Raw genomic sequence first — 25,232 nt, 5'->3', positions numbered from 1 at the left:
CCTTAACTCTGTGCCAGGCCCTCCTTGGTGACCACACAGTGACCTTGCCCACAGGAGCCCTCAGCTGAGCCACCCTCTCTGAGCTTCCTCAGTGGAGGCGAAGCTCTGGCTTTCCAGAGCTCTGAGCTGTGCACAGAGCCCCAGCCTGTGAAGCCCTTGGGAGAGGACAGGAGGGCAGCCTGGCTGCCAGGGAGTGACCTCCTCCAGAGGCCGAGGTGGGGGCATGTCTGGTGGGGCAGCCCAGTTGGGAGGGAAGAGGTGGGCTCAGCAGGGCGAGGCCTTGGCAGGAGTGGCCAGGAGCTGGCAGACAGGAAGGAGCCTTTATTAGGAGTTTGGAGCCTGGCAGGGAGGACAGGGGCTAGTGAGTTTATGTGGAATTGGTGGGCAGGGAGACGTCTCCTAAAGGTGGACGTCGTTACTCTGATGGGAAGAGACTCCTCAGTGGGAGCACTGGGGAACTCAGGCCAAGGTCATGCTTTGGCAAGAGTGCCTGGGGTCAGGATGACTCGCCAGAGCAACAGCTGAGGAGAAGCCAGCTGAGGCTTCTTCCCCCGTGTATGTATGTGTGTGTACACCTGTGCACACAAGGGCCACTTGATGAATGCCAGCCAGTGGAAAACACTGCTGGGCAGACACGTCTGAGCCAGGAGCTCCCACATACTGCTAGTCTTGGTGCCCTTGTGGGATAATCCCCCAGGGTTAGGCCATGATGGAAGAGGGGACTCTGAGGATGATGTCCCGTGGGCAGGAGTAAGGACCTGTCTCATGGAAGGCCAGTGTCACAGGCTTCTGGAGGAGGGCCTCAGGCTCCAGACTGGAAGACATGAGTCAGAGATCCCGCTAAGGAGCCCTCATGTTGGTGTGTCTGGTCTTTCCATCTATAGCCCAGCTTAGGTATCCTCTTGGGCCAGAATTGATCTGGGATCCATTTTCTCAGGGGTGTACTGAGCCACCTCTGAAGAGCCTTCCAGTAGAGGTTGCTGGGGCGCTCTGAGCTCTCTGCCTACACAGGGAATTGTAAAAGGCCAGCACTCATGTCAACACCCAAAGCTAGTGTCTTTGTTAAAATGTCAGAGCCTGTATTGTAGTTGCCCCCAGATAAGACATCTGGGGGAACACTAACTTCGGGCAGTATCTCAGGGACATAGTATCCCACTGCTTCAATCTCCTTGGTTTGGCTTCCTTCTTCACATGGGTGGGGCTTTGACCTGATGAATGAAGTTTAGGGCAGCAGCAGGCTGGTGGGGCAGGGGTGGAAGGGGGATTGGGGAGCCTCCTGTAAGGGCACCTGCCAGGGAGAAATCTGACACACGCTGGTTCCCCCTAGGGCTTCCCAGTGGCGTAAGCAGAGGCCTCTCCTCTGGGCTTGGCTACCAGCAGTGTTTCTGGGTGGCCCTGAATGAGCAACTTGGTTCCAGAGGGCCTTGGGGAATGATGGCCCTGGAGGCCATTCCTCACTGAAATTTTTCACCCACCTTATTTTCTCTTGTTTTGAATGGTTCAGACCCAAAGCTCACAAAATATATTTCAACCCATTTAATTTTTAATTGATAGTTTGTAACATTTTCTTTGAAATGTAGGCATCATCACAGATCCCAGGGACTGTGATAGTGTGAAGAGCTAACAATACAGAACCCATAGAGATTTAATCCTGTACTTTCTTTGTAATTTACATTTCTGAATAGGCAATACATTTAAAGTTCTGTAACAAAGCAAACAAAACAATCATGCTATGAAAAGTCTCCTTCCCCTTTGCCTCCATTTGTTTAGTTTCTACCTCCATAAATGGGTACCACTCTAAATATTTCTCATGTTGCCTTCCATATGGCTCCGTATGAGAAACACACACACACACACACACACACACACACACACACACATCAGTTCAGTTCAGTCCAGTCGCTCAGTTGTGTCCTACTCTTTGCAACCCCATTGACTGCAGCACGTTAGGCCTCCCTGACTATCACCAACTCTCAGAGCTTGCTCAAACTCATGTCCATCAAGTCAGTGATACCATCCAACCATCTCATCCTCTGTCGTCCCCTTCTTCTCCTGCCTTCTATCTTTCTCAGCATCAGGGTCTTTTCCAATGAGTCAGTTCTTCACATTAAGTGGCCAAAGTATTGGAGCTTCAGCTTCAGCATCAGTCCTTCCAATGAATATTCAGGACTGATTTCCTTTAGGACAGACTGGTTTGAACTCCTTGCAGTCCAAGGGACTCTCAAGAGTCTTCTCCAACACCACAGTTCAAAAGCATCAATTCTTCGGCGCTCAGCTTCCTTTATAGTCCAACTCTCACATCCATATGTGACTACTGGAAAAACCATAGCTTTGACTAGACAGACCTTTGTTGGGAAAGTAATGTCTCTGCTTTTAAATATGCTGTCTAGGTTGGTCATAACTTTTCTTCCAAGGAACAAGCATCTTTTAATTTCATGGCTGCAGTCACCATCTGCAGTGATTTTGGAGCCCAAGAAAATAAAGTCTGTCACTGTTTCCATTGTTTCTCCATCTATTTGCCATGAAGTGATGGAACCATGGTTCCACCACCATGATCTTAGTTTTCTGAATGTTGGATTTTAAGCCAGCTTTTTCACTCTCCTCTTTCACTTTCCTCAAGAGGCTTTTTAGCACTTCACTTCCTGCCATAAGGGTGGTGACATCTGCATATTTGAGGTTATTGATATTTCTCCCGGCAATCTTGATTCCAGTTTGTGCTTCATGCAGCTCGGCATTTCACATGATGTATTCTGCATATAAGTTAAAGTTAAATATATATATATATACACACACACAAACACAGTCATATATATATACACACACATACATACACACACAATGCATGTAAAGTCTTATTTTCTTCCTTTTTTACACAAAAGATTCTGTGCTGAATCTTATTTATTTATTTTTCATTTAATGATGTATCTTGAAAATCTTTCTGTATCACTTCACAGAGGAAGTCCTCTTTCCTTTTTGCTGCTGCACAGAATTCTACTGTGTGAGCATGCTATGACTTATTTAACCAGTTCCTAAAACAAATTCTTGGGTTGTTTCCCGTCTTTTGCTACTAGGACTTTGTATATGTATCTCTTCCTATATGTGTAAGTCTAACTGTAAAATAAATTCCCAGAGGTGCAATTGCTCTATCAAAGAGAACTTGCATTTGTGATCTTGATTTTGTTGTTCGGTCACTGAGTTGTGTCTGACTGTTTGCGACCTGATGGACTGCAGCATGCCAGGCTTCCCTGTCCTTCACCGTCTCCTGGAGTTTGCTCAAATTCCTGTCCATTGAGTTGGTGATGCTATCTAACCATAAGCTATGAGCCATGCTGTGCTAGGCTCAGGATGGGTCAGGATGGGTCATAGTGGAGTGTTCTGACAAAATGTGGACCACTGGAGGAGGGAATGGCAAAGCACTCCAGTATTCCTGTCACGAGAGCCCCACGTGATCTTGATAGATTTTATCAAATTGTCCACCATGGGTGTGTGACGAGTAGACTCCCATCAGAACTGTGTGAGAGCATGTGTTTCCCTACGGCCTTCCTAACACTGTGTTTTATTGGCTGGTCACATGATATGATGCCAAATGTCCCAGGTAAGGGCCCCAGCTCTGGGACAAAACTGATCCAAGGGAACCTTCAGTGCAGGAGAGGCAGTGGTGCCTGGTGATTAAGCCTCTGAGTCAACCTGAGTTCCAATCCTCAGGCAAATCAGTTTACTTTTTTAGGTCTCAATTTTCTCATCTGCAAAATGGGGGAAATAATACCATCTGCATTGGTTTTATTGTGAGGATTAACTGCAATGATGCATGCTTCACACAGGGCCTGGCGTGTGGCTGTGGGAAGCTGGCTCTGGCCTAACCAGTTGGGTGACCTTGGCAAAGAACCCCTCCCCATCTGAGCTCCTGTGTCCTCTCTCATCAGGGAAGGAGGTGGGCTTGTGTGTCTCCCAGACCCTCTTCCCAATCCAGGGTCTGGCCTGTCTTGCCCAGCAGCTTGTGGGACCCACACTCACCCCTCCTCTCTCATACTCATCAAAGGTATTCAGGAGTCTCCTGTGCCGAACGGCCACTCACTGCCAGGCAGAGATTTCCTCCGGAAGCAGATGCGGGGAGACCTGTTCACGCAACAGCAGCTGGAGGTGCTGGACCGCGTGTTTGAGAGGCAGCACTACTCGGACATCTTCACCACCGCAGAGCCCATCAAGCCCGAGCAGGTATGACCCCGACTTGCTGCCTCCGACATCCGCCACCCGTATGCAGGCCTGGGTGACGCACTCAAAGGCATCTGGCGGGGTGTGGGTGAGAGTGCCAGGTTTTACTCACAGCCATACTTGGCAAGTGGCGGCCTCCCAGGATGTCTGGAGGACGCATCTGGGGCTCTTGCGATTGCTGGCCCTGATGCCTGGTCTCTTGGGCCCAGCGGGGGTGTTCTGTGTCTGGTTGCTCTGCCATTGCTGAGTGGTGCTGTGCTTACCTGGGGCTCTTCACACAGGGTGGTGTAATGATCTCCTGAGCCACTTGAGGTGGTCTTGGGTCATTATCCTGTGAGTCAGGATGCAGGTGGAAATACGTAAGCATCGTATGGCCATAAACCCGGTGATGATGGCACTGGCGTGTCCCCCACCGTCAGCCCTCTTGTCACATTGCCCTGTCATGCTTTTAGAATTGAATCCAAGAGTCTGGAGATGAAGAAGTGTTTCACTGGACAGACTCACAGCTGCGTCATTTGCAAGAGAGGGAAGAAAGCAGGATGATCCCTTGCTAGCATCCCCCTGCTCTAACCTGGGCTGAGAAGCAGTCACTGCCTGTGGCTGCAGAGAACGGAGGGACCAGAAAGGCTCTGCCCAGGGAGAGGCTCTCAGGACCTGGATAAGGTTTCCCCTGAGTACCAGATTTGATTCAGGCGACTGTTTCCTGGTGCCCCGTATGTGACAAGCCCTGGGCTGGAGACCTCACAGGCACAGGTGGCTCAGACTTGACTCCTGCGTGCTGAGAGCTCCCATCCGCTGGGTGAGATGCAGGGGCCTGAGAGTAGTGACTTCCCCAGCACTTGCTGGCTGGTCCTGGTGGTGAAGACTAACCTGCTGAGCTTCCTCTGCAGGCTAATGAGAGGATGGCTGCTGAAGTTTTCCCAAAGAGTTGCCCCAAACAGTGTAGGCTGCAGGACAGGCTGCCATGGAGAGAGGAGGTGCCGGAGGGGACCTTGGACGGGGAGGAGTGAGCAAGGCTCCAGGGACCACCATACTGTGACAGTCTGGCTGTCTTTGTGTGGTTACTAGGAGGGCACTCACAGACCATCTAGCTACTTTGTTTTCAGATGGGGAAACTGGGCCTAGTGAGGCAAAGAGGCTTGGCCTAAGGTCACCCAACAAGTCTGGGCTTCCCTGGTGGTTCAGATGGTAAAGAATCTGCCTGCAGTTGCAGAAGACCTGAGTTCAATCCGAGGGTGGAGAAGTTTCCCTGGAGGAGAGAATGAATACCCACTCCAGTATTCTTGCCAGGAGAATTCCGTGGACAGAGGAGCCTGCCCATGGGGTCGCAAAGAGTCAGACATGACTGAGCGACTTTCATTCATGCACTCACTCACCCAACAAGTTATGTATTCACTTAACAAACACTGATGAGTGTTTATTATATGCAAGGCACAGAGCCAGTCACTAGGTACATAAGTGAACAAGACAGGCTTGGACCTGCCCTCAGGGAGACTGCAGATGTGTGGAAGAATCACAATAAAGAAGGATTACTCAGAGGGTCACGGATGACAGATGTGCTAGGCACTGAGGAGGAGACGTCTGAGGTTCTCTAAAGGCAGAAAGCAGGTGCTGATCCAACCTGTAGGCCACAGTGGCTTCCGCTGAGCCCTGAAGGGACCTGGTTGGGAGAACTGACTGGCAGAGGGAATAAGAGTATAAAGACCCTGAGGCCAGAGAAGTGTGGCAGGAGTGAGGAAGGAAAGAAAGTGTGGCTGAGCTTCAGGGAGGGGCTAGGGGAGGGTAGGAGAGGCTGGGTAGCCGGGCCTGGTCTCATAGACGGTGCTCAGCGTTTCCGTCTTTCTCCTGCAGTTGAGTGACACCTCCTCCAGGAATCACACGGTCATAGGTGCAGGTCAGAGCTAGTCTCACACACTCTAGGCCCTGGGCTCTAGGGAGAAGTGTCTGTTTCCATCACAGGCAGCCTGTCCCACTGCTCAGAGCCCTTCAGAGAGATGGCTGAAGCTGCATTCCATCTGACTCCATAAGGAGAAAGCAAAGGGACTCAGCTTGGAACCTTCCTTGGAGGAAGCCCACATTTCTCTCCAGAATCTGGGAGAAAAGTTATCTTGTAACCTTTGACAATATTACGAAATTTTAGAGCCAGTAGGGCTCTAAAAAGAAGCAAGCTATCAATCTCCTCATTTCTTAGAGGCCCACAGAAAAGATAGGGTTTGTCTGACCTCTGCACAAAATCTCTGGCATTTCTACTAAGCTCTTACTTACTTAATTCAGACATTAGGTGTCAGGGATCATGTTTCCCTCTGTGTTTCATGTGATTCTCATGGAAACACAGAATCTAATCCTAGTTCATTCAGCTTGGAATGCCCTAGAAGCCCAGGCAGACTATAGGGCTTCATGCTTTGGAGGAGTCCACCCATGTATCCATTTACTCACTTGCTCAGACGCTCATTTGCTCATTTATCCAGCATATATCTTACATGGTAGCTGTGACCCTGGCACAGTGCTGGGCACCCAGAGGCAGGAGGGCGGGATGAATCAGATGTCAGCTCAGCCCCCAGCCTCACAGGGGCAATGTGATGTGGATTCAGAACCTGCAAGGCGAGGGAGAAAGTTCTGTGGACCCTGATGAACAGAGACGTTGCCTCCGCAGGGGGCACAGGGAGGAAGGATGTTAGGGAGGAAGTGACACCAGGGGACAGGTCAACAGGGCTGTGTGGAGATGCGCCTTGAAGGAGAAACCCTGTTCCTAGCAGTCTGGCCTCGCAGTGTCCTTCAGAATGGCACGGACACGCTGCGGGCCTGACTCTGATTGTGTGGGCTCTGAGGCAGGGCCTGCCTGCGGGATAATGACTAACTCAGTGCTTTCTGGTTAATCTGCTTCACCTTCCCGTAATGGGCCGTAATGAGGAGAGATAGGAGGTGAGACCACGGGGCTGCAGGTATGCACAGAGGCACTGGACTATGAATGACGTACCCTCGCTCTGCACTCCCAGTCACTCTGGATAAATGTTGGCCGAGCAAGGGGCCACAGGCTGGGAAGGGACGCGTGTCAAGGGTACAGGTTTCTCATACCTGCGGGCAGCCTGGCCTCGTGAGCCCCAGTGGTCAGGAGGGGGCCCAGAGCTCTGGCCACCAAGACCGGCCCCTCTTCCAAATGTGAGCTGATCTGGTCTCCAGGGTCTAGTGGCAGCTCGCGGGGGAAGATGAACATTTACTGGCCTTGGAGTTGGGAGTGTCTGACTCCAGTCCAGCCTCTATCCAGCTGGGCAAGTCACTTTTACTCCAGACCTCAGTTTCTGTACCTGGGACAGTAGAGAGTGTGATTTTGACATCAACCTAGCACAGCCCAGCAGTAGTGGCAGTGATCTTCCTGTCTATGCATGATCCTCTACAGTTTCCAGAGATCTTTCACATCCATCCTCTCATCCGACTCTCCATGTAAATGCCTGCTACACAGGCTGGGCAAGATTTGTGAGCCCATTTTACAGGCTGGAACATTTGTTTTCAGACCATTCACCCCCTTTTCAGGCTTCTGGGATTTGTCGAGGCTGCAGAGCTGGACTCTGACCTCAAGATCTTTTGTCTACCTTGGACAAGACAGATATATGGGCCTCCGTGTCCCCAAACAGTTCTAGGAGCCAGTTTTCTGATTTTCTGGTTTTCAGAACTGGCCTTTTGCAGCCAGAGTCCGCTGGTCATTCTTAGAACCCTCAGACTCTTGCCAGAGGCTTGGGTGGTCAAATCCTCCTTAATCTCCCTGCCTCCAACTGCCATGGGAAGAGCATACTTCTTCAGGGCCAGGATGGGGTCCTGCCTGTCACTTCCACAAGCTCAGAGTCCACCCTCACCTGGCTGCTCTTCCTGCCAAGATCTGTCCTGGGTGGAAGCATCCATGCTTCTTCCTTTTATATAGGAACTTAGTAAAACCTTGTCCCTGGGTAGAATGGGTTAATGTATACACACTCCTAGGACAATGAAACACTTCCTTTTCAAAATGGTTATTGAAAAAGCAATTCTGTTTTTCCTTCATGTGGAGTGAGTAAAAATCACCTTGGAGGAGAAGAGAAAAAAAAAAAAGAAGCGCGGTCGGGTGGTATGTGCGTGTGTGTGTGTGTTTTGAACAGTGGAATGTGTTTCAGTAAAACTCACGTTTTACCATGACGCTGTCATGGGTGCCACGCTGCTGGCGGGAGCTGGTCCCTCCTCCGGCCACGGCAGGAAGGCCACCCCCCGAGCACAGCCTGCCGTATTTACTCTCGGCAGACTATTAACCAACACTAGGCTATTAATCTGGCTTTTGAGCCTTCACTAAAGCCCATAAAAGCTCACAGTTGTCAAATGGAGTTCATTTTAATTTCCTTTCAATCACAGTAAATTATTCAGGTGATAAATCAGCTGGAGCAGCCTCCTGGCTGTAATAGAAACCCTAATTCCTGGCTAATTATCCAGCCCATTGCTGCCAACAGATCAATACGGGCGCAAAATGGAACGGGCCCAGGGCCCTCCCTCCCATTGGGCCAGAGACAGGAAGACAGCTGGGGAAGGGGGATGTGCTGCTGACCTCCCAGGAAGTTCAAAGGTCGCAGGGGGTTAAACTGGGAGAAGTCCTGTCCCTTGCTAACAGAGAAGCCACCAGGAATGCCTCTTGCTCCCATCAGCTGCTTTGGCCTCTGCTCAGTGGCATTTCTCCAGGCTGGTGGGCCTGGGGCTGAGTGTTGCCTGCTTTTATGGGCATCCTCTTCCTGGGAAGGGGTTGGTTTTGTGTTTCTGAGCAGGAGTGGGCTGGGTCATCAGCTGGGTCATCTCCCTAAGTCAGGAAAAGAGCTGGGGACTGTGAGGAAATGATGAGGTGGCAGACATGTTTTCTTTCTTCAGGGAATTCCGGGAGGAGAGCAGGTAGGGAGAGAAGCGGGACAGGAGACAGGTGTGCCAGGCTTAGAATGGGGAAAGGCTTCCTGGAGGAGGTGTCTTTCATGCTGTGCCTTGAGGGATGGGCAGAATGCAGCTCTGTGGAGAAGGTAGAGTAGGTTGAAGAGGGCATTCTAGGCAGAAGGAGCAGTACGGATGAAGGCGTAGAGGGTGGAAGTACAGCAGGGAACTGCAGGCCAGGCTAAGTGGTTGGAATATGGGCTGAGTGAAAGAAAGTCAGAGACACCAGAGCTGGAGAAGCAGGATGCACACCCCAAAGGGCTGGCAGGTGGCAGTGAGGAGGCCTGGCTTTGCTTTGGAGACAGTGGGTCCCAAAGAGCCCGGAGTCTGAGGCTTGGGCTAGTCTGCTGTCCTGGAAGCAAACTTCCATGGAGCTCCTGAATCTTGCGCTGGTCCTGCTGCACTGGTGGCTTTCTCTTCCTGAAGCTCATCCTTATATAATAGCCCTTGTGGTTTCCCACTGCTCAAAATCTAAATCCCAGCTTTTTATCTTCATCCCGGCCCTTCACCATCCCCATGGCCCTCTGCTTGCCTACACAATGCTCTGCTGGAGCCAGGCCTGACCCCTCACTGCTCCACATGGGTTGGGCTCCGCATATGCGAGGGGGCCGTGGACGATGGCTGGTGTGTGTGTGTGTGTGTGAATGTATGCCCAAGTGTGGGAACCCCAGGGATGGCTCTGAGCTTGGAGTGAGGCAGGGACTTCAGTTATTATTCTTTCTTGGTGCTGTTATTCTCTAAACTCCTGCTCACAGTTTCCCTGGATGGAACATTCTTTCAGTCTGTTTCTAAATCTATGCTGTTCAGGCCCAGCAGGAGTCCTGCCTGCCCTGGGAGCCCTTCACTGACCCACTTAGTCCAGGCTGTCTTGCCTCTTGTTTGAGCTCATGAATGTACCGGGTTCTAATCATTACTGTTAATAATTGTTGTATTCATTGCTTACCAGGGATCTGGCTCTAGTCTGAGGAGAATTCTCCCAGCCCCATCTCATTACAAAGTCACAAAACTCCTATTATCCCCATTGTGCAGACAGGATGGCTGAGGCTTGGTGAGATCAGTTCAGTGACTTAGCCACAGGGACACAGTAAGTGTGGAGCCAAGTTGGAAGCCAGGTCCAGAGTTCACACTGGTAGCCACTGGATTCCCCACAGTTAAACACAATCAGGCTGCCCATGGACTCTTCCAGGCAGGCAGTGTCCTAGAGACACAGCCGGGGGGTCCAATCTACTCACCCTGGAGCTCTGCAGGAATCAGGAAGTGCTGGGGCTGCCGGCGAACCAACATGGTCTCTGGAGGCCTGAGCCGAAGTTGGGGCAGTGACTGTCCCCCTCTGCTCTGAACTAGCTGTGCTCCTCTCACTTTGCACTGCAGGGCTCTGCTCAGGGCCAGGCTCCTCCACTGCAGACAGAATAGAATTTATTCAGAAGACGAGGCTGAAAGTCATTCCTCGAACCAGGATTGAAAGAGACACGTGTACCCCAGTGTTCACTGAAGCACTGTTTACAATAGCTAGGACATGGAAGCAACCTAGATGTCCATCGGCAGACAGACGGATGGATGAGGAAGTTGTGGTACATATACACAATGGAATATTACCCAGATATAAAAAAGAACGCATTTGAGTCAGTTCTAATGAGGTGGATGAAACTGGAGCCTGTTTTACAGAGTGAAGTAAGTCAGAAAGAAAGAAAAACACCAATATAGTATATTAACACATATATATGAAATTTAGAAAGATGATAGTGACAATCCTATATGCAAGACAGCAAAAGAGACACAGATGTAAAGAACAGACTTTTGAACTCTGTGGGAGAAGGGAGGGTGGGATGATTTGAGAGAACTGCATTGAAACATGTATATTACTGTATGTAAAATAGATGGCCAGTCCCAGTTTGGTGCATGAAACAGGGCACTCAAAGCCAATGCACTGGGACAACCCAGAGGGATGGGATGGGGAGGGAGGTGGGAGGTGGGTTTGGGACAGGGGGACACGTGTACACCCGTGGCTGATTCATGTCAGTATATGGCAAAAACCACCACAATATTGTAAAGTAATTGACCTCCAATTAAAATAAATAAATTAATTTTAAAAAAAGAAAGCCTTTCCTTGAAGGGATGACTGGAGAAATTGGGACTGTTTGGTCTAAAGAAGGGAAGATTTAGGGGTGTGAGTGGGGAAGGAGACAGGCTTAAGAGAACTTTCTAATAGCCCAAGCTTTCTCATAGTGGAGTGGGCCTCCTTGTGAAGTAGTGAGCATCCCATCACTGGAGGCATAAAAGGAGAATCATATATTCTGTATTAGAAGTTTAAGAATCCACCGAGGACTTGATCAGTTAAAAGTCAGGGTCCTTCCAACTTGAGAGAATGATTCTAGCGTAAGAAGAGTGAGATGGTCTGATGGGAAGAGGGGAAGGGACAGGAAAGGCAACAGAAGGAGACCTTTCATGCTGCAGCGTGGCAGGGACACTGAGGGCAATTCCCTCAGGGTCCTCACTAGGGTAGGCAGAGAGGCCTGAGTCACAGGGGCTGTGACTCAGAGCCGCAAAGGACTGGAGGCTGCAAGGTCTTGGGAGACCATTGATGAGCCCAGCTCCTCCAGTGCATAGAACAGGGCTGGGGTTCCTGGTGAGACACCAGGACCAGGCATCTAGACACCAGGGGCTGCTGCTGTCCTCACCGCCCTCATGCAGCGCCCAGCGTCCTCTGCCCAGAGGTTCAGGGCCAGACCCCGAGGAGGTAGGCAGTGGAGAGGATGATTAAACAGACTTGTATCCTGCCCACAGGGGCCACCACCTGCAGGGAGTCTGGCAGAGTGTGAGGCATAATTGAAGATAAAGGAATTGCTCGCTAAAAAATCCCAACAACCTCTCACACAGCACTCTTGCTCACATCAACTATGAGACAGAGTATATACAGTATAGTCTTCATTTGGCAGATGAACAATTAAGTAACATGCCCCAAGTGATGTAGCTGGCAAGAAGCCACATTGTCCAATCTCTGCTTTTTGTGGGTGTAGACTGTCTTCTGAAGTCAACCCCCTGACCTCTGCAAGTGTAGATAGCTCCTGAATGCTCGACTGATTTCATTCAGCAAATATTTATGCAGCACCTGTTCTGTGCCAAGTACTGTGCTAAGTTCTGGGGTCCCAGCAGCCACAAAGACAGTTATGGTCCCCAGAATTTACCAATAGCAATGGAGAAACAGATTTTAACAAAATAATTATGCCAGCAAAAGCAGTGTACTATTACCAATAATTACAGAGGGTGACGAGCATGGAGAACAGACAGATTAGGGTGTGCTGAGAGGCAAGAGTGGGACCTCATTGAGATGGGAGGTCAGGAATGTCTGTCTGAGAATTGCACCTTTGAGCTCAAGGTAGGGAAGGGTGGTGGGAATAGTGTCTCAGGCAGAGGGAACAGCCAGCACTGTTCCACACAGCCAGAAGGTCTGAGGCTGGGAAGACTTTGGGCTTTCATGGTGGCCTGCTCTTAGACCAGTCACTTCTCTCTGGGTCATGGTTTCTGCCTTTGGGGTGGGAGGTTAGACTGACTCATCCTGAGATCTATTCTAGCTCTAACATTCTGTAAGAGATCAAACAAATTGGGAATTCATCTCTTGTTTTTATTTTGACTTGTTTACATTTTTTTTCTTCCTGTCTGTTCTGCTCTTTTAAATGACAGGCAAATTCTGTGTGTGTGGGGTTTAAAGATTATAAGTGAATTGTCAAAGAGCTGCCAGTGCCTCGCTGGGTTGCTCTTTCATTCATTTATTCATTCATTCATCCAAGAAATTTTTACAGATGTGCCACGTTAGTGACATTGACCGCCTGCGCTGTGCTGTGTGGCATAGAGTAACAGCAGTAGATGCAACCTCAGTTCTCTGATGGGTTAAGAATAGTTGTCATTCAGTTTGCTCAGCTTTATTTCTTGTTGCAAATATGGGCGTGATGACACTTTTTAAAGCATCAGCAGAAGTCAGATGGCAATAGAAAATATCTTCAAATGTTAAGAGATAATAACAATTGACCTGTCTTCAGATAAATGATCATTTAATAGTGAAGGAACACATTTTCAGACAAAAAGAGAGTTTACCGCTAATACACTCTTGGTGAGCTGCTAAACAATGTACTTCAGTAACAAGGATATGAGAGACTTCTGGTTTGGGCTCTGATGTATAAAGAGCCTGGGAGTCACCACTTCCCTATTTGCAACAAGAAATAAAGCTGAGCAAACTGAATGACAACGACTATTCTCTCCCCATCAGAGAATTAAGGTTGTAGGGCAAGCAGCTACTGCAAAATTTGGAAAGACAATACAGAGAGTTACAGCTGAGATCTACCAGATTAACATAAAACCTCATGCTAAAGGCCTGTTTACCTCAGTTTCTGTACTCAGTACTGTTGCGTCCAGCTTTCAACAAAAAGTTAGGCAAGAAAAAAAAAAAAAAAAAACGGACTGAAGAGATAAAGAAAGCATCAGAACCAGACTCAGCCATTAGAGTTTAGAATTTGACAGATGGCCCAGGTTTTAGAATCATTAGATAGGGATTTTAAAAAAGTATTTCTTTGGTTGCGTCAGGTCTTAATTGCATCACGCAGGATCTTTTGTTGAGGTGCACAGGCTCAGTTGTTGCAGTGTGTGGGCTTAATTGTTTTGTGGCATGTGAGATCTTAGTTCCCCAACCAGGGGTTAAACCCACATACCCTGCATTGCAAGGTGGATTCTTAACTCCTGGGCCACCAGGAAAGTCCCTAGAAAGGGAATTTAAAATAACTATGATTGATATGTTAAAGGATTTACTGGAAAAATGATACAGTATGAAAGAATATGTTGGCAATGTAAACAGAAAGATGGAAACTCTAAGAAACAATTGAAAAGAAATGCTAGAAAAATTTTAAAAAATACAGTGACAAAAATAAAGAAGACCTTTGGTGGGTGCATCCATAGACTGGACATAGTCAAGTAAGGCATCAGTAAACTTGAAGATGTGTCAATAGAAACTTCTCAAACTGAAATGTAAAATAAAAAAGAATGAAAGAGCAAAGGCACAAACCAAAAACTAGAATAGAACATGATACAAGAATTTGGGGACAATTTTCGAGAGGAATAACATATGCATAATTGGAATACCAGAGGAAGAAGAGAAAATGAAGAAGTATTTGAAGTGTTAGTTGCTCAGTCATGTCCGACTCTTTTTGTGACCCCATGGACTGTAGCCTACCAGGTTCCTCTGTCCATGGAATTCTCCAGGCAAGAATACTGGAGTGGGTAGCTATTCCCTTCTCTAGGGGATCTTCCCAACTGAGGGATTGAAGCTGGGTCTCCTGCATTGCAGGTGAATTTTTTACCATCTGAACTCACCAACCTAGAATTGTACCCCCAAAATGAAGGAAAAATGAGGAAAAGTAGTAATGGCCAAGAATTTTCAAATATTAATGTCAGATAATCAAACCACAGATGTGGGAAATTCAGAAAATGTCAAGCAGTAGGTGAAAATACCACAATATCTAGACCTGCACATATCATATTCAAACATCAGAAAACATAAGATGAAGAAAAACCTTGAAAGAAGCCAGAGGGACAAAAACCACCTTACTTAAAGAGGAACAAGGAAAAGAATCAGAGTGGATTTCATGTCAGAAACCATGCAAACAGGAAGAGAGTGGAATGAAATATTTTAAGTACTGAAACGAAAACCTACCAACCTAGAACTCTATACCTTGGGAAATTGTCCGCCCAAAGTAAAGGAAAAATGAAGATTTTCTGTCAAACAAAAATGGAGTGAATTCATGACCAGCAGACCTGTCTTGCCAGAAATGTTAAAAAAAAAATAATTCTTTAGAGAGAAAGAAAATAATATAGGTCAGAAACTCAGATCTGCAAAAAAAAAGAAAAAAAAGAGGGGTGTCAGAGAAGGAATAAATGAAGATAAAAATTCTTTGATTTTTCTTAGTTTTAATTGCTCTAAAAGGAAATTGCTTAAAGCAAAAATATCACAATGTATCCGTATGATTATAACATATGGATGAGTGAAATGAATGGCAGTCAGGTCACGAGGGACAGAAAGAATTGAGAGTTGGGAATGCTCTGTTAGAAGGGACTTTACTACAATTTAAGAAGCACAATGTTATTTGAAGGTTAATTTAGATTAGTTGTAAATGTATATTGAAAATTCTAGGGCAATGACCAAAACTATCTTTTTGACTTAAAAATGTTTTAAAAATTGTGATGAAAACACATAATACAAAAATTACCCTCTTAACCATATTTAAGTATATAGTTCAGTAGTGCTAAGCAGACAAAATGGACTCATATGACATATTTAATTAAACCCAGAAAAGGAAGAAGAAAATCAGGGAAAAAAAGAAATAAAAAGCAAGTTCAATAATTAGAAAACAATTACAAACGTGGTAGATATTAATCCAATTATATCAATAATTGCTTTCGATATTAATGGTCTAAGAAACCCATTAAAAGAAAGGAACTGTCAGAGTACATTAAAAATAGTTCACAAGACCCAACTATTAATATATATTGCCTATGAGAAGGATCTGAAATACAGAAAGAAGGAATAAGATTTAAGTCCCAATTAAGAAGTAATGATAAATAATGGATATACAAAGGATTATTTAAATAACTATTGACTGTAAGCGTCAGCTTCCCTGGTGGCTCAGTGGTAAAGAAAATGCCTGCCAATGCAGAGAACACAGGTTCAATCCCTGGGTCGGGAAAACCCCCTGGAGAAGGAAATGGCTACCCACTCCAATATTCTTACCTGCAAAATCCCATAGACAGAAGAGCCTGGCAGGCTATGGTCCTTGGGGTTGCAAAAGAGTCGGTCACAACTTAGTAACTAAACAACAACAATAAAAATAATGGCTGGTTTGGGGGATTTAAAAACAAAGTAAAAAAAGAAAATAATAATATATAAGGTTGGGAGTAGGCTACTCTGAGTTGAAAATTCTAAGACCCTTGTATTACTCAGCTGGAGGACAAATATATTAAACTGTGAATCTGGTTATGTCAGGGATGCAGGTAAACAAATTAAAGGTCATCATTAAAGGCCTAACAATGGAATGTATAACTTCTAAACCAGAGGAGGCAAGGAGATATATATAGTATCAGTGAGTCCAAGAGAAAACAGAGGAGAGGAAGGAAAAAGCAAAGAAGGTTGGACCATTACAAATACAAAATTAGATAGTAGATGGTAGAAATAAATAAAAATATTTGAGCAGTCCCAATAAATATAAATAGATTGAATTTGCTAGATAATACAGAGGATATGAAAAATAACTAAAACTCAGAAATATGCTGCTTATAGGAATAACCTAAAACAAAATGGTACTGGAAGGCTGCAAGTAAGGAGCTAGGAAAACTAAATAAAATATGATAGAGTACTATCCCTCTCAGATGAAATTAAAGCCCAATGTATCCTTAAAGACAAAGAGGACCATTACTCAATGATAAGAAAATTCACAGGAAAATATAAAAATCCTGAACCTGTATATTCTAAGCAATAGAATCTCAAAACATATAAAGCAAAAAGTATCAATGAACAAACGGAAAAATCCTATAATATTTTCTGGAGACTTTACCATACCCCTCTTATTAATGGATAGATCAAATTGACAAAAAATTAGCAGAGACATTTGTAAGTTTTGCACAACATAATTAACAAGTTAGATCAAATAGATGAATGGAAACCAACAATTTGAGAGTATACATGCTTTTCAAACACCCACAAAGAGCACACAGAAATGGACTGTGTGCTGCTTGTGAAAACGAATGTCAGCAATACCCCAAATCCACATCATAGACCATGTGCTTTGATTGCAGTGCACTGAAATTACAAATTAATAGTCCAAAGCAAATTATGGTTTCCAGTCTTCTGTAGTTTGAAAGGTAAAAATCAAAAGCAATTTTCTGGAAAAAAAAAATCCCTGGGTCAGAAAAGAAATCCTAATGGAAATTACAAAATATTAGACTTGAACAACCAAAAACAAAAACACAGCACTGCGTATAAAAACTTGCACAATAAAGCCGAAGGGGTACTTAGAGGGAAATGGATAACTTTAAATGCATTAATTTAATATAGACGGTAAAAGAGTAATGGGTTAAATGTAAACATTCAATTCAAGAAGTTAGAAAAGGTGCCACAGATCAGATTCAATTTGGTAAAACAGAAGTAACCCATGTATGTTGCAAAAAGATTCAAGCAACACAGAATCATGCCAAATAGAAATGAAAGATCCTCTTCCTATTTGTTGCCTAATATGTCTCAGAGTGCCAGTGTTAACTAATGAAAGAAGAGTTTCTGGGCCTGTATGTATGCGTGTAACAGTTATAGCGATAGCTGCTGCTGCTGCTACTGCTACTAAGTCACTTCAGTCATGTCCGACTCTGTGCGACCCCATAGACAGCAGCCCACCAGGCTTCCCCGTCCCCGGGATTCTCCAGGCAAGAACACTGGAATGGGTTGCCATTTCCTTCTCCAACGCATGAAAGTGAAAAGTCAAAGTGAAGTCTTTGACTATAGCAATAGCAGGAGTGGGCATACCTCAGTGTAGGGATGGTTCAGTGGTTTCATAAATAATAACTTCATAGTTATAAAAGTAAGATTTCAGAAAACCAAGCAAGGGGTCATGAAGATTAACAAAGCACTTGTGAGAAAGATCTAAGGGTTTTAGTTGTCTGTGAACCTAGTCATGTGGCTGCCAGTGAATGTAAACTATTCTGTGTTGGTCAGGCCACATCTGTAACATGGGGTTCCAGGTAAGTGCCTCCCCTTAAGAACGATGTTGACTAACTGGAAGATGACCAGAGGAGGTGAACAGGTTGCAGAAGGGATTACACCTCTAACATTGCTAAGCACTTAGTGTGTGCCAGGAATCTGTGCTGAACTCTTTGTGAAGCTCTTTACTTGATGCTCTATGGAGTAAGTCGTGTGAAATTATTCCCATTTTACAGATGAGGAAACTGAGTGGATAGAGGACAACTTGTTCTACTTATGTAGAAACATTTAGAGCCAGATCTTGAAGCCAGCCAATCAGAGTTCAGGGCCTGTGCCTCGAACCACCATTTATCCAACTTACACCACCACCAAACCTGTCTTGTGAGGCACTTGTGGAAGAACTGGAACTTGCCTGGAAAAGGGAAAACTCACTGGATACACTGGAGAAGGCAATGGCAACCCACTCCAGTACTCTTGCCTGGAAAATCTCATGGACAGGGGAGCCTGGTGGGCTGCAGTCCATGGGGTCGCAAAGAGTCGGACACGACTCAGCGACTTCATTTCACTCACTTCACTCATTTCATACATTATCACTGGAGAAGGAAATGGCAACCCACTCCAGTATTCTTGCCTGGGGAATCCCATGGATGGAGTGGCCTGGCGGGCCATGGTCCATGGGGTCGCAGAGAGTTGGACACGACTGAAGTGACTGAGCATGCTCTGGATACACAAGAGTAGAATCAGATCTCAGAGGGGCTCCCATGGAGGAGAAGCAGACACATTTGTGGCTCCAGTCGGCAGACCTGGGACCTAGTGGGAATTAGAGAGAGGCAGCTTTCAACCCAGTCAAAAGATACTTTCCAAACAGGCAGAACTGCACACATGTGGATTGGCTCTGGGTTTCCTGTCACTGGGAGTGTCTGGCCTAGGCAGTGTGGCCTCTTGGGAAGAAGGCTGAGGGAAGTCTTCAAGCTTTGGAGGAGAGGGGTTTGAAAGAAATGACCACTAGGGTCTCTGCCAGTTCTGAGCTTTGGCACCCTGTGATAGATGGGGTTGTCTTTTCTCTCTTCTCTTTTGGAAAAAGAAGATGGATTTATTGACCCTTTCCTGGTGTCTTGGCTGTGAAACAATGAATTTACTGAAGACTATCACATAGACCAACTGAGTGTCATTGCCTTTAAAAGGATATGGACAATTCCAGGGGCTTCCCTGTGACTCAGACAGTAAAGAATCTGCCTGCAATGCAGACGGCCCCAGGTTTGATCTCTGGGTTGGCAAGATCCCCTGGAGGAGGCATGGCAACCCACTCCAGTATTCATGCTTGGGAAATCCCATGGACAGAGGATACGGTCCATTGGGTCGCAAAGACTCCGACGTGACTGAGCAACTAACACTTTCACTTCCCAGGGGCACTAGTGGTAAAGAACCTGCCTGCTGATGTAGGAGATGTATGAGATGCAGGTTCGATCCCTGGATCAGGAAACTGCCCTGGAGGAGGGCATGGCAACCCACTCTGGTATTCTTGCCTGGAAAATCCCATGGACAGAGGAGCCTGGTGGGCTATGGTTCGTAGGGTCACAAAGAGTCGGACATGACTGAAGTGACTAAGCATGCTTGGACAATTCCAGGGTTGGGGTAAGGGAATTGGTGATGGGATAATTGTTTTTGGCCACCAAAAGGGCAGATAACTGCATCCACCTGTTGTAATTTCTACAGGTTTCTGACAAGAGCTGGCTCATCAGCATGAGGATGTGAAAGGAAGATGATGAGAGGCTGTACTCAGCAGCAGCTTAGGGGGTGAGGTCTTGGAGGCAGACTGGTTCTAAATGACAGGATAAGGTCCTTCCTGTGGCCATCCATGGAGCTGGGCAGGGGGATGGAGAGCAAGACCAATAGAGTCAGAGAGGATGCTCAATGAGGTCAAGGGCAGGTGAAGATGACAGTGGGAAGGCCCCAAGAAGGACCTCACAGCCCATTATGTTACTTTTGAGCCTGGGGAGATGGGGTCATGTGTGATGGCAGGTTTACCTCCAGGACCTGTGTGATTCTTTCTTTATTCCTGGACCTGAGCTTGCTGGGTGCTATCACTTAGACAGACATGAGCTTTTCTTCCTTTGTGTGCAAAGTTACTGGTTAAACTCACTTGACTTTACCACTGCTTTAACCTCAGTTTTCTCATATCATGGGATAATAATAGTTCTTGTGTCATTTGGGCTGTACAGATTAAACAAGATGAACATAGGAAAGGGTTCAGCAGAGCATCCAGTTCATAAGAGACACTAGATTAATGTTACTTCTATGACTGTTGTTGTTATTATCGGAGCGTTCGTCACAGCTGAGATTCCACAGAGTAGAGAAGCAGGGCCATGGTGGGAAAGAAGCCAGGCTGGATAGATAGGAGGGGGCTGTGAGAGGAGGCACAGAGCGGGGAATGTCGGGGGGGAGGGGTGACAGACAGACCAGACACAGAGGCAGAACGTCTGGCTTAGGACTTGCTGGGAACTTTCTCCTCCCCAGGCATTCCCTGCTTTTGCCATTTGCCCAGCTACAGATTACACAGGCAAATGAGCTTAGGCTTTGAGGGGAAAATCCTATTAATGTAATCAAAATAACAATTTGTATCACTTTTAGAACTTCTGCCTGAGGAGCTGAGAAATCTCCATAACAAATTAATAATTCTAGGGTTGTGTTAGAAGAACCTTCCCTTAGAAACAAGCAAATTCATATTTCCCTTTTGGTACCACAGAGGACAGGAATTCTCCAGAATCCTAGATCAGATTTGAAGGGTGAACAGGATATTCCAACCCAGACTGGGATACTTCTGAGCTTGCGAATGTCCCTCCTGACAGGAGGACTGGGACAGCTGCTGCCTGCGACCATGCTCTTGGGGGCGCCTGCCATGCCCCGTTGTGCTAAGCCTGTCTGGAGGCTCAGGCAGCACTGCACTGGTCACCTGTACTGGCCACAGGTAAGGTGCTTCAGAGTCAGGGCTCTGCAATTCACCTGGTTCTGGAACCTGGCACCTGTACCAACTGGGTGTGTGATCCTGAGCAAGTTGCCCGACCTCACTGAGCCTCAGTTTTCCCATCACAAGAGGAAGATGAGGTTGCTGGTGTGCCTCAAACAGAGTTAGCGTGAGGACAGAACAGGAGGCTCGTGTGTGTAAGGTCTTGGACAATTCTTGGAACATGGGAACCCTCAATAGATGTATTTATCCTTATTATTGACATCTCAGAGAATGCCTGAATGATGCAGACAAGGCTCGTGGGGGCTGCACAGGAAGCAGGTGGGGAGGAAGATGAGTAAGACAGTGCTGGGAGAAGAGGAAGAGCCTTGTGCATGTATAGTCTGGGGAAGGGGGAGAAGTTTCAGGTGGCCAGAACATGCAGGCTGGATTTGATGATTTTGAAAAGCCCATCTTAAAACACATACACACACACTGCAGCATAATCAAATGCAGTATAATATAGCTTCCCAGGTGTCACAGTGGTAAAGAATCCACCTGCCAACACAGGAGACACAAGTTCCATCCCTGGGTCAAGAAGATCTCCTGGAGGAGGAAATGGCAACCCACTCCAGTATTCTTGCCTGGAGAATACCCATGGTCAGAGGAGCCTGGCAGGCTACAGTCCATGGGGTTGCAAAAAGTTGGACATGACTGAACAACTGAGCAGACACACGTATAATAATAATACAATATCTGGACAGTGCATGTGGTTCAATACTTTGTATTATCTCATTTAACTCTCATAACAAACCCTTCCAACTTGGTATTGATTTTCCTCATTTAAAAGATGAGGAAATTGAAGGGATGCTCCTTGATATGCAACAAGGCTTAAAATGTTTACATTCCATTTGGCTGGGAAGACACGTGCAGGAGGTTTGGTTATAGTGAGGTTTTTTTACATCTTTTCAACTTCAGCACTTCTCACTTTTGGGTGTTGGGGATAAGGATTGGTGGCGGGGCTGCACCTGGAGCTATGGGGAAGGGAGCATTGCTCCCCTGTGGGATACTCCTTTAGGAGATGGTGTATTAATTTTTACAGATTGTTTTCAACTCATCCCCTTATGAACAGCACCTGGGTGTTAAATTATAGCCTATGGAGTAAATCTGGAGAAAGCCTGTGCTCTCTCTGCCCTGGGGACAGCCCTGTAGATTCTCTGGCTACTAATCTTTTTCTGGGCTTCTGATCCTCTTTGGAAGGGATAGGTAACGATTTCCCTCCTGTTCTGGCTCTCGGCATAGCTGACATCATTTATTCTTTGTGGTTTGAAAGGTTAGGAACTGACACGCAGAAAGTAGGCTGTGGGGCTTTCAGATTCTCTGGGGACTTGCTTATTGGTAACTAGATTCTCAAGTGTCTCCTGGGGACATCTCACAGCTCATGTGACTTCTTAATATCCTAAATGGACTTTAACCCCAAAGAGCCTGGTGAGCCTGTGCCCAATATCACCAATACCTTGTTTTCCCTTCTGTTATCCAGTTGACTCATTTTATTCCTTTAGCAGGCCTGTGAAGTGGGGACTTTTATTATCTTAATTAAAAAAATTTTTTATGTGGACCATTTTTCAAGTGTTTATTGAATTTACTACAATATTGCTTCTTCTTTTTTTTTTAACGTTTTGGTCTTTTGGCCATGGGGCATACGGGATCTTAGTTCTCCAACCAGGGATCGAGGCTGCACCCCGTGCATTGGAAGGTGAAGTCTTAACCACTGGATTGCCAGAGAAGTCCCTGTTCTTATAATTTTATAGATGAGGAAACTGAGGAAGAAGATGACTCATTAAGTTTCCCAAGGCCTTGCAGCCCATGGTGGTGCTGAGATTATAGACAGGCTCTTCTATTTCACTCAAGAGTGACCTAAACAGTTGGACCAGCTGATCTAAATTTTTCAGTAAGAAAGGCTGTGGGCCAATTATGCTAAAAAAAAGTTACTGTTTTTAGGACCTGTTTCCCATATTCGAACAGATTTGTAAATAGCAATCCCTTTTCACAAGCTACTTTGGTTTTCTTGAAACAGATTTCATCCCAGAAGGTATTAGAAGTGGCATTGATCAAAGCTAGTTGTCCAAAGGGAGTTTTGTTTCTTTTGTGTTTTAATGACAGAGATGGGAGGGGCTATATCTGCCCCGAATACCTTCTGGGACATAACCCTTGTGACAGCGCTAAATGGAGAACTCTGGGGTCTCCATCATCTCTATATCGGTGTGTTGAAGTGGACCCAAAACAATTTTCTAAGGAAGTTCTTGTCCCTGTGGCAGGCCGCTCTTCTGCCCGTCTCTGAAGCTTCAGCCCCAGGTTCCTACCAGGCCCTTCAGTTTTCTCAAGAGGATGTCAACTCCCAAGCGGGGCTATACTGAGCTGCGGGCATAGAGGAGCTTCCCTCCTGCCACTTGTTAAAATCAAAAAGCTTCCCACTGTTATTCGGCTCAGAGGGAAAAGTATTTAGGGGAGGGCCAGATGTGGTCCCTTCTCTAGCAAGTTCCTGAGTCTCTAGCCCCAGTCTTGACTTTGAGGGTGTGGATTGTGTTGTATTTGAGAGTGTGGGCTCTGGAACCAAACTGCCTGGGTCCAGTCCCGGCTCTGTCATCTACCAGCTGCATGGCCTTGGGCAGGTTCCTTGGCCTTGCTAAACCTCAGTTTTTTCATCTACAAAATGAGAATGATGAGTACTTGCTTTATAGGACTATGTGAGGTTTCACACGGCTCCCTGTGCAGTGCAGAGCCCACTCAAACGTGGTCTCTGGTGGCTCCAGTTGACTATCATTGGTTCTGTGCTATACTTGCCTCTTGCTTTCCTTTCTGCCTTTCCCCGCCTCCTTGTATTCTTTTTTTTTTTTTTCTGCCCCATTGTGAGCTGCCTTAAACCTTTGCTGAAAAGTGATGAGGTATGAAAGAACAAGTGAAAGAATAAAGTTAATACAATAATCGCTAATAGGCACACTTGTCTGAACGTTTGTTTATTCTTCCCAAAGTCTTTCATGTATCTTTTCTGATTTTATTATGAAAATTCTCTTGCAGTATTATTTTACTTTGCATCCTTATACAGAGATCCCTAGGCCTTCTTTTTGGGTATTACATAGCTTGCAAAGATGTGGCTTTTGTGTATATGTGTGAATGTCAAACTAATCCATAAATCCTCAGCATTGTCTTCAGTAGAGTTGAAGTAAGTGAGTAAGATCAGCTTTATCTTACCAAGAAGTTCTGAATTTCAAAAGAAATGTTGGGTGTAAAACTCCAAACTCATGTTAAAACTCCAGGCTCATGTTCTGGAGGCTGAGTTTAGACATTTAAAATGAAAGATAGGAAAGGATGGGAAATGGATTGGAGCTGACACCTGTGGGATGCTAGGAGCCAGCCAGCAGACATTGGGGAGGATCTGGGCACCCGAGACACCCCTGCTTCTCTGCCAGCGCTTCCCGCCTGGAACCACACCCACCTCAGGCAATGTCACTGGAGAGGTATATTCATTCAGTCATCCTGCAGACAGACCAGAGAGCCACCAGACAAGGTGAGCCCATTCATGTCACAGGGAATGGGAAAACAAGGGTGTGAAGCAGTTGAGGTGGTGGTGGTGCAACTGAGCTGAAGAAGAATATGTGGGTCTAGCTGAGTTGGGGTGAGCGTTAGAGGAGAGTAAGTCCAAGGACAGAAGAGGTTCTGGATGGGGGAACTGAGGGCTGGATACACAGGAGGCTGCTGGGAGAGAAGGATCTCTGTTGAGTGGCCAGGACCGAGTCTTTGCATCCTTCCTGGGGTAGAATTGGCTGTGCTGAAGGTAGCTGACCTGCCATGAGAGCCTCCTTGCCCGTTGGCCATGGCCTTTCATGGCCAACTGGTACTCCTGTGTCCCCATTGCACTTTGGGGGAAAAACCAGCTTCCACTACTGCTAGCAGCATCTCTGCTAAGAGTTCTGCCTCCAACACTAACATTTGTAGCTGCATGGTCCAAGTTACAGTTCTATTAATTGTCTGGTCATGGGAAATTCACTTCATCTCCTTGTGCCTTAGTCTCTGCATCTGCACAAAGGAAGAGTAAAAAATGACAGTACCTCTCCAAGTTGGCGCAAACTGCAACATAAAAGCTGTCTAAGCATCTAAGCACAACCCTGGCAACCTAGCAGGGGTGTGTACATGTACCCATGCTGGATCTTCTTCAGGGCCCACCCAGCACATCAGCAGAGGTTTCTGTCCGTGGAAGGTGCTGAGCAGTTTCTTGACTGCTTTCCTACCTGTGACCTTGTATGATTCCTCTTCACACTTTTGGAATACAAAGGGCAGACAGTCTTATTCCCATCTTGTCAGTGAAACAGTTGAGAGCCAGAAAATGGAACTTGTTTCTTTCCTGCTCGAACT

The 25,232-nt window shown here is 46.4% G+C and overlaps 1 protein-coding gene across 1 annotated transcript in view; it reads left to right on the top strand.

The window, feature by feature from the left end:
• Nucleotides 1-25,232, top strand: part of PAX5 (paired box 5) — a 175,555-nt gene that overhangs the window by 56,434 nt on the left and 93,889 nt on the right. Inside the window, exon 6 of the mRNA XM_086415912.1 lies at nucleotides 4,040-4,215. Coding sequence (XP_086272038.1) covers nucleotides 4,040-4,215 — 176 coding nt within the window. The remainder of the gene's footprint in view (nucleotides 1-4,039; nucleotides 4,216-25,232) is intronic.

This window comes from Bos grunniens, chromosome 8 (assembly GCF_055505025.1).
Source record: "Bos grunniens cultivar Pamir isolate PY7600 chromosome 8, Bosgru_T2T1.0, whole genome shotgun sequence".
Lineage (NCBI taxonomy): Eukaryota > Metazoa > Chordata > Mammalia > Artiodactyla > Bovidae > Bos > Bos grunniens.
Note: the sequence above shows the minus strand (reverse complement) of the source record. Positions and strands in the feature narration are given on the sequence as shown.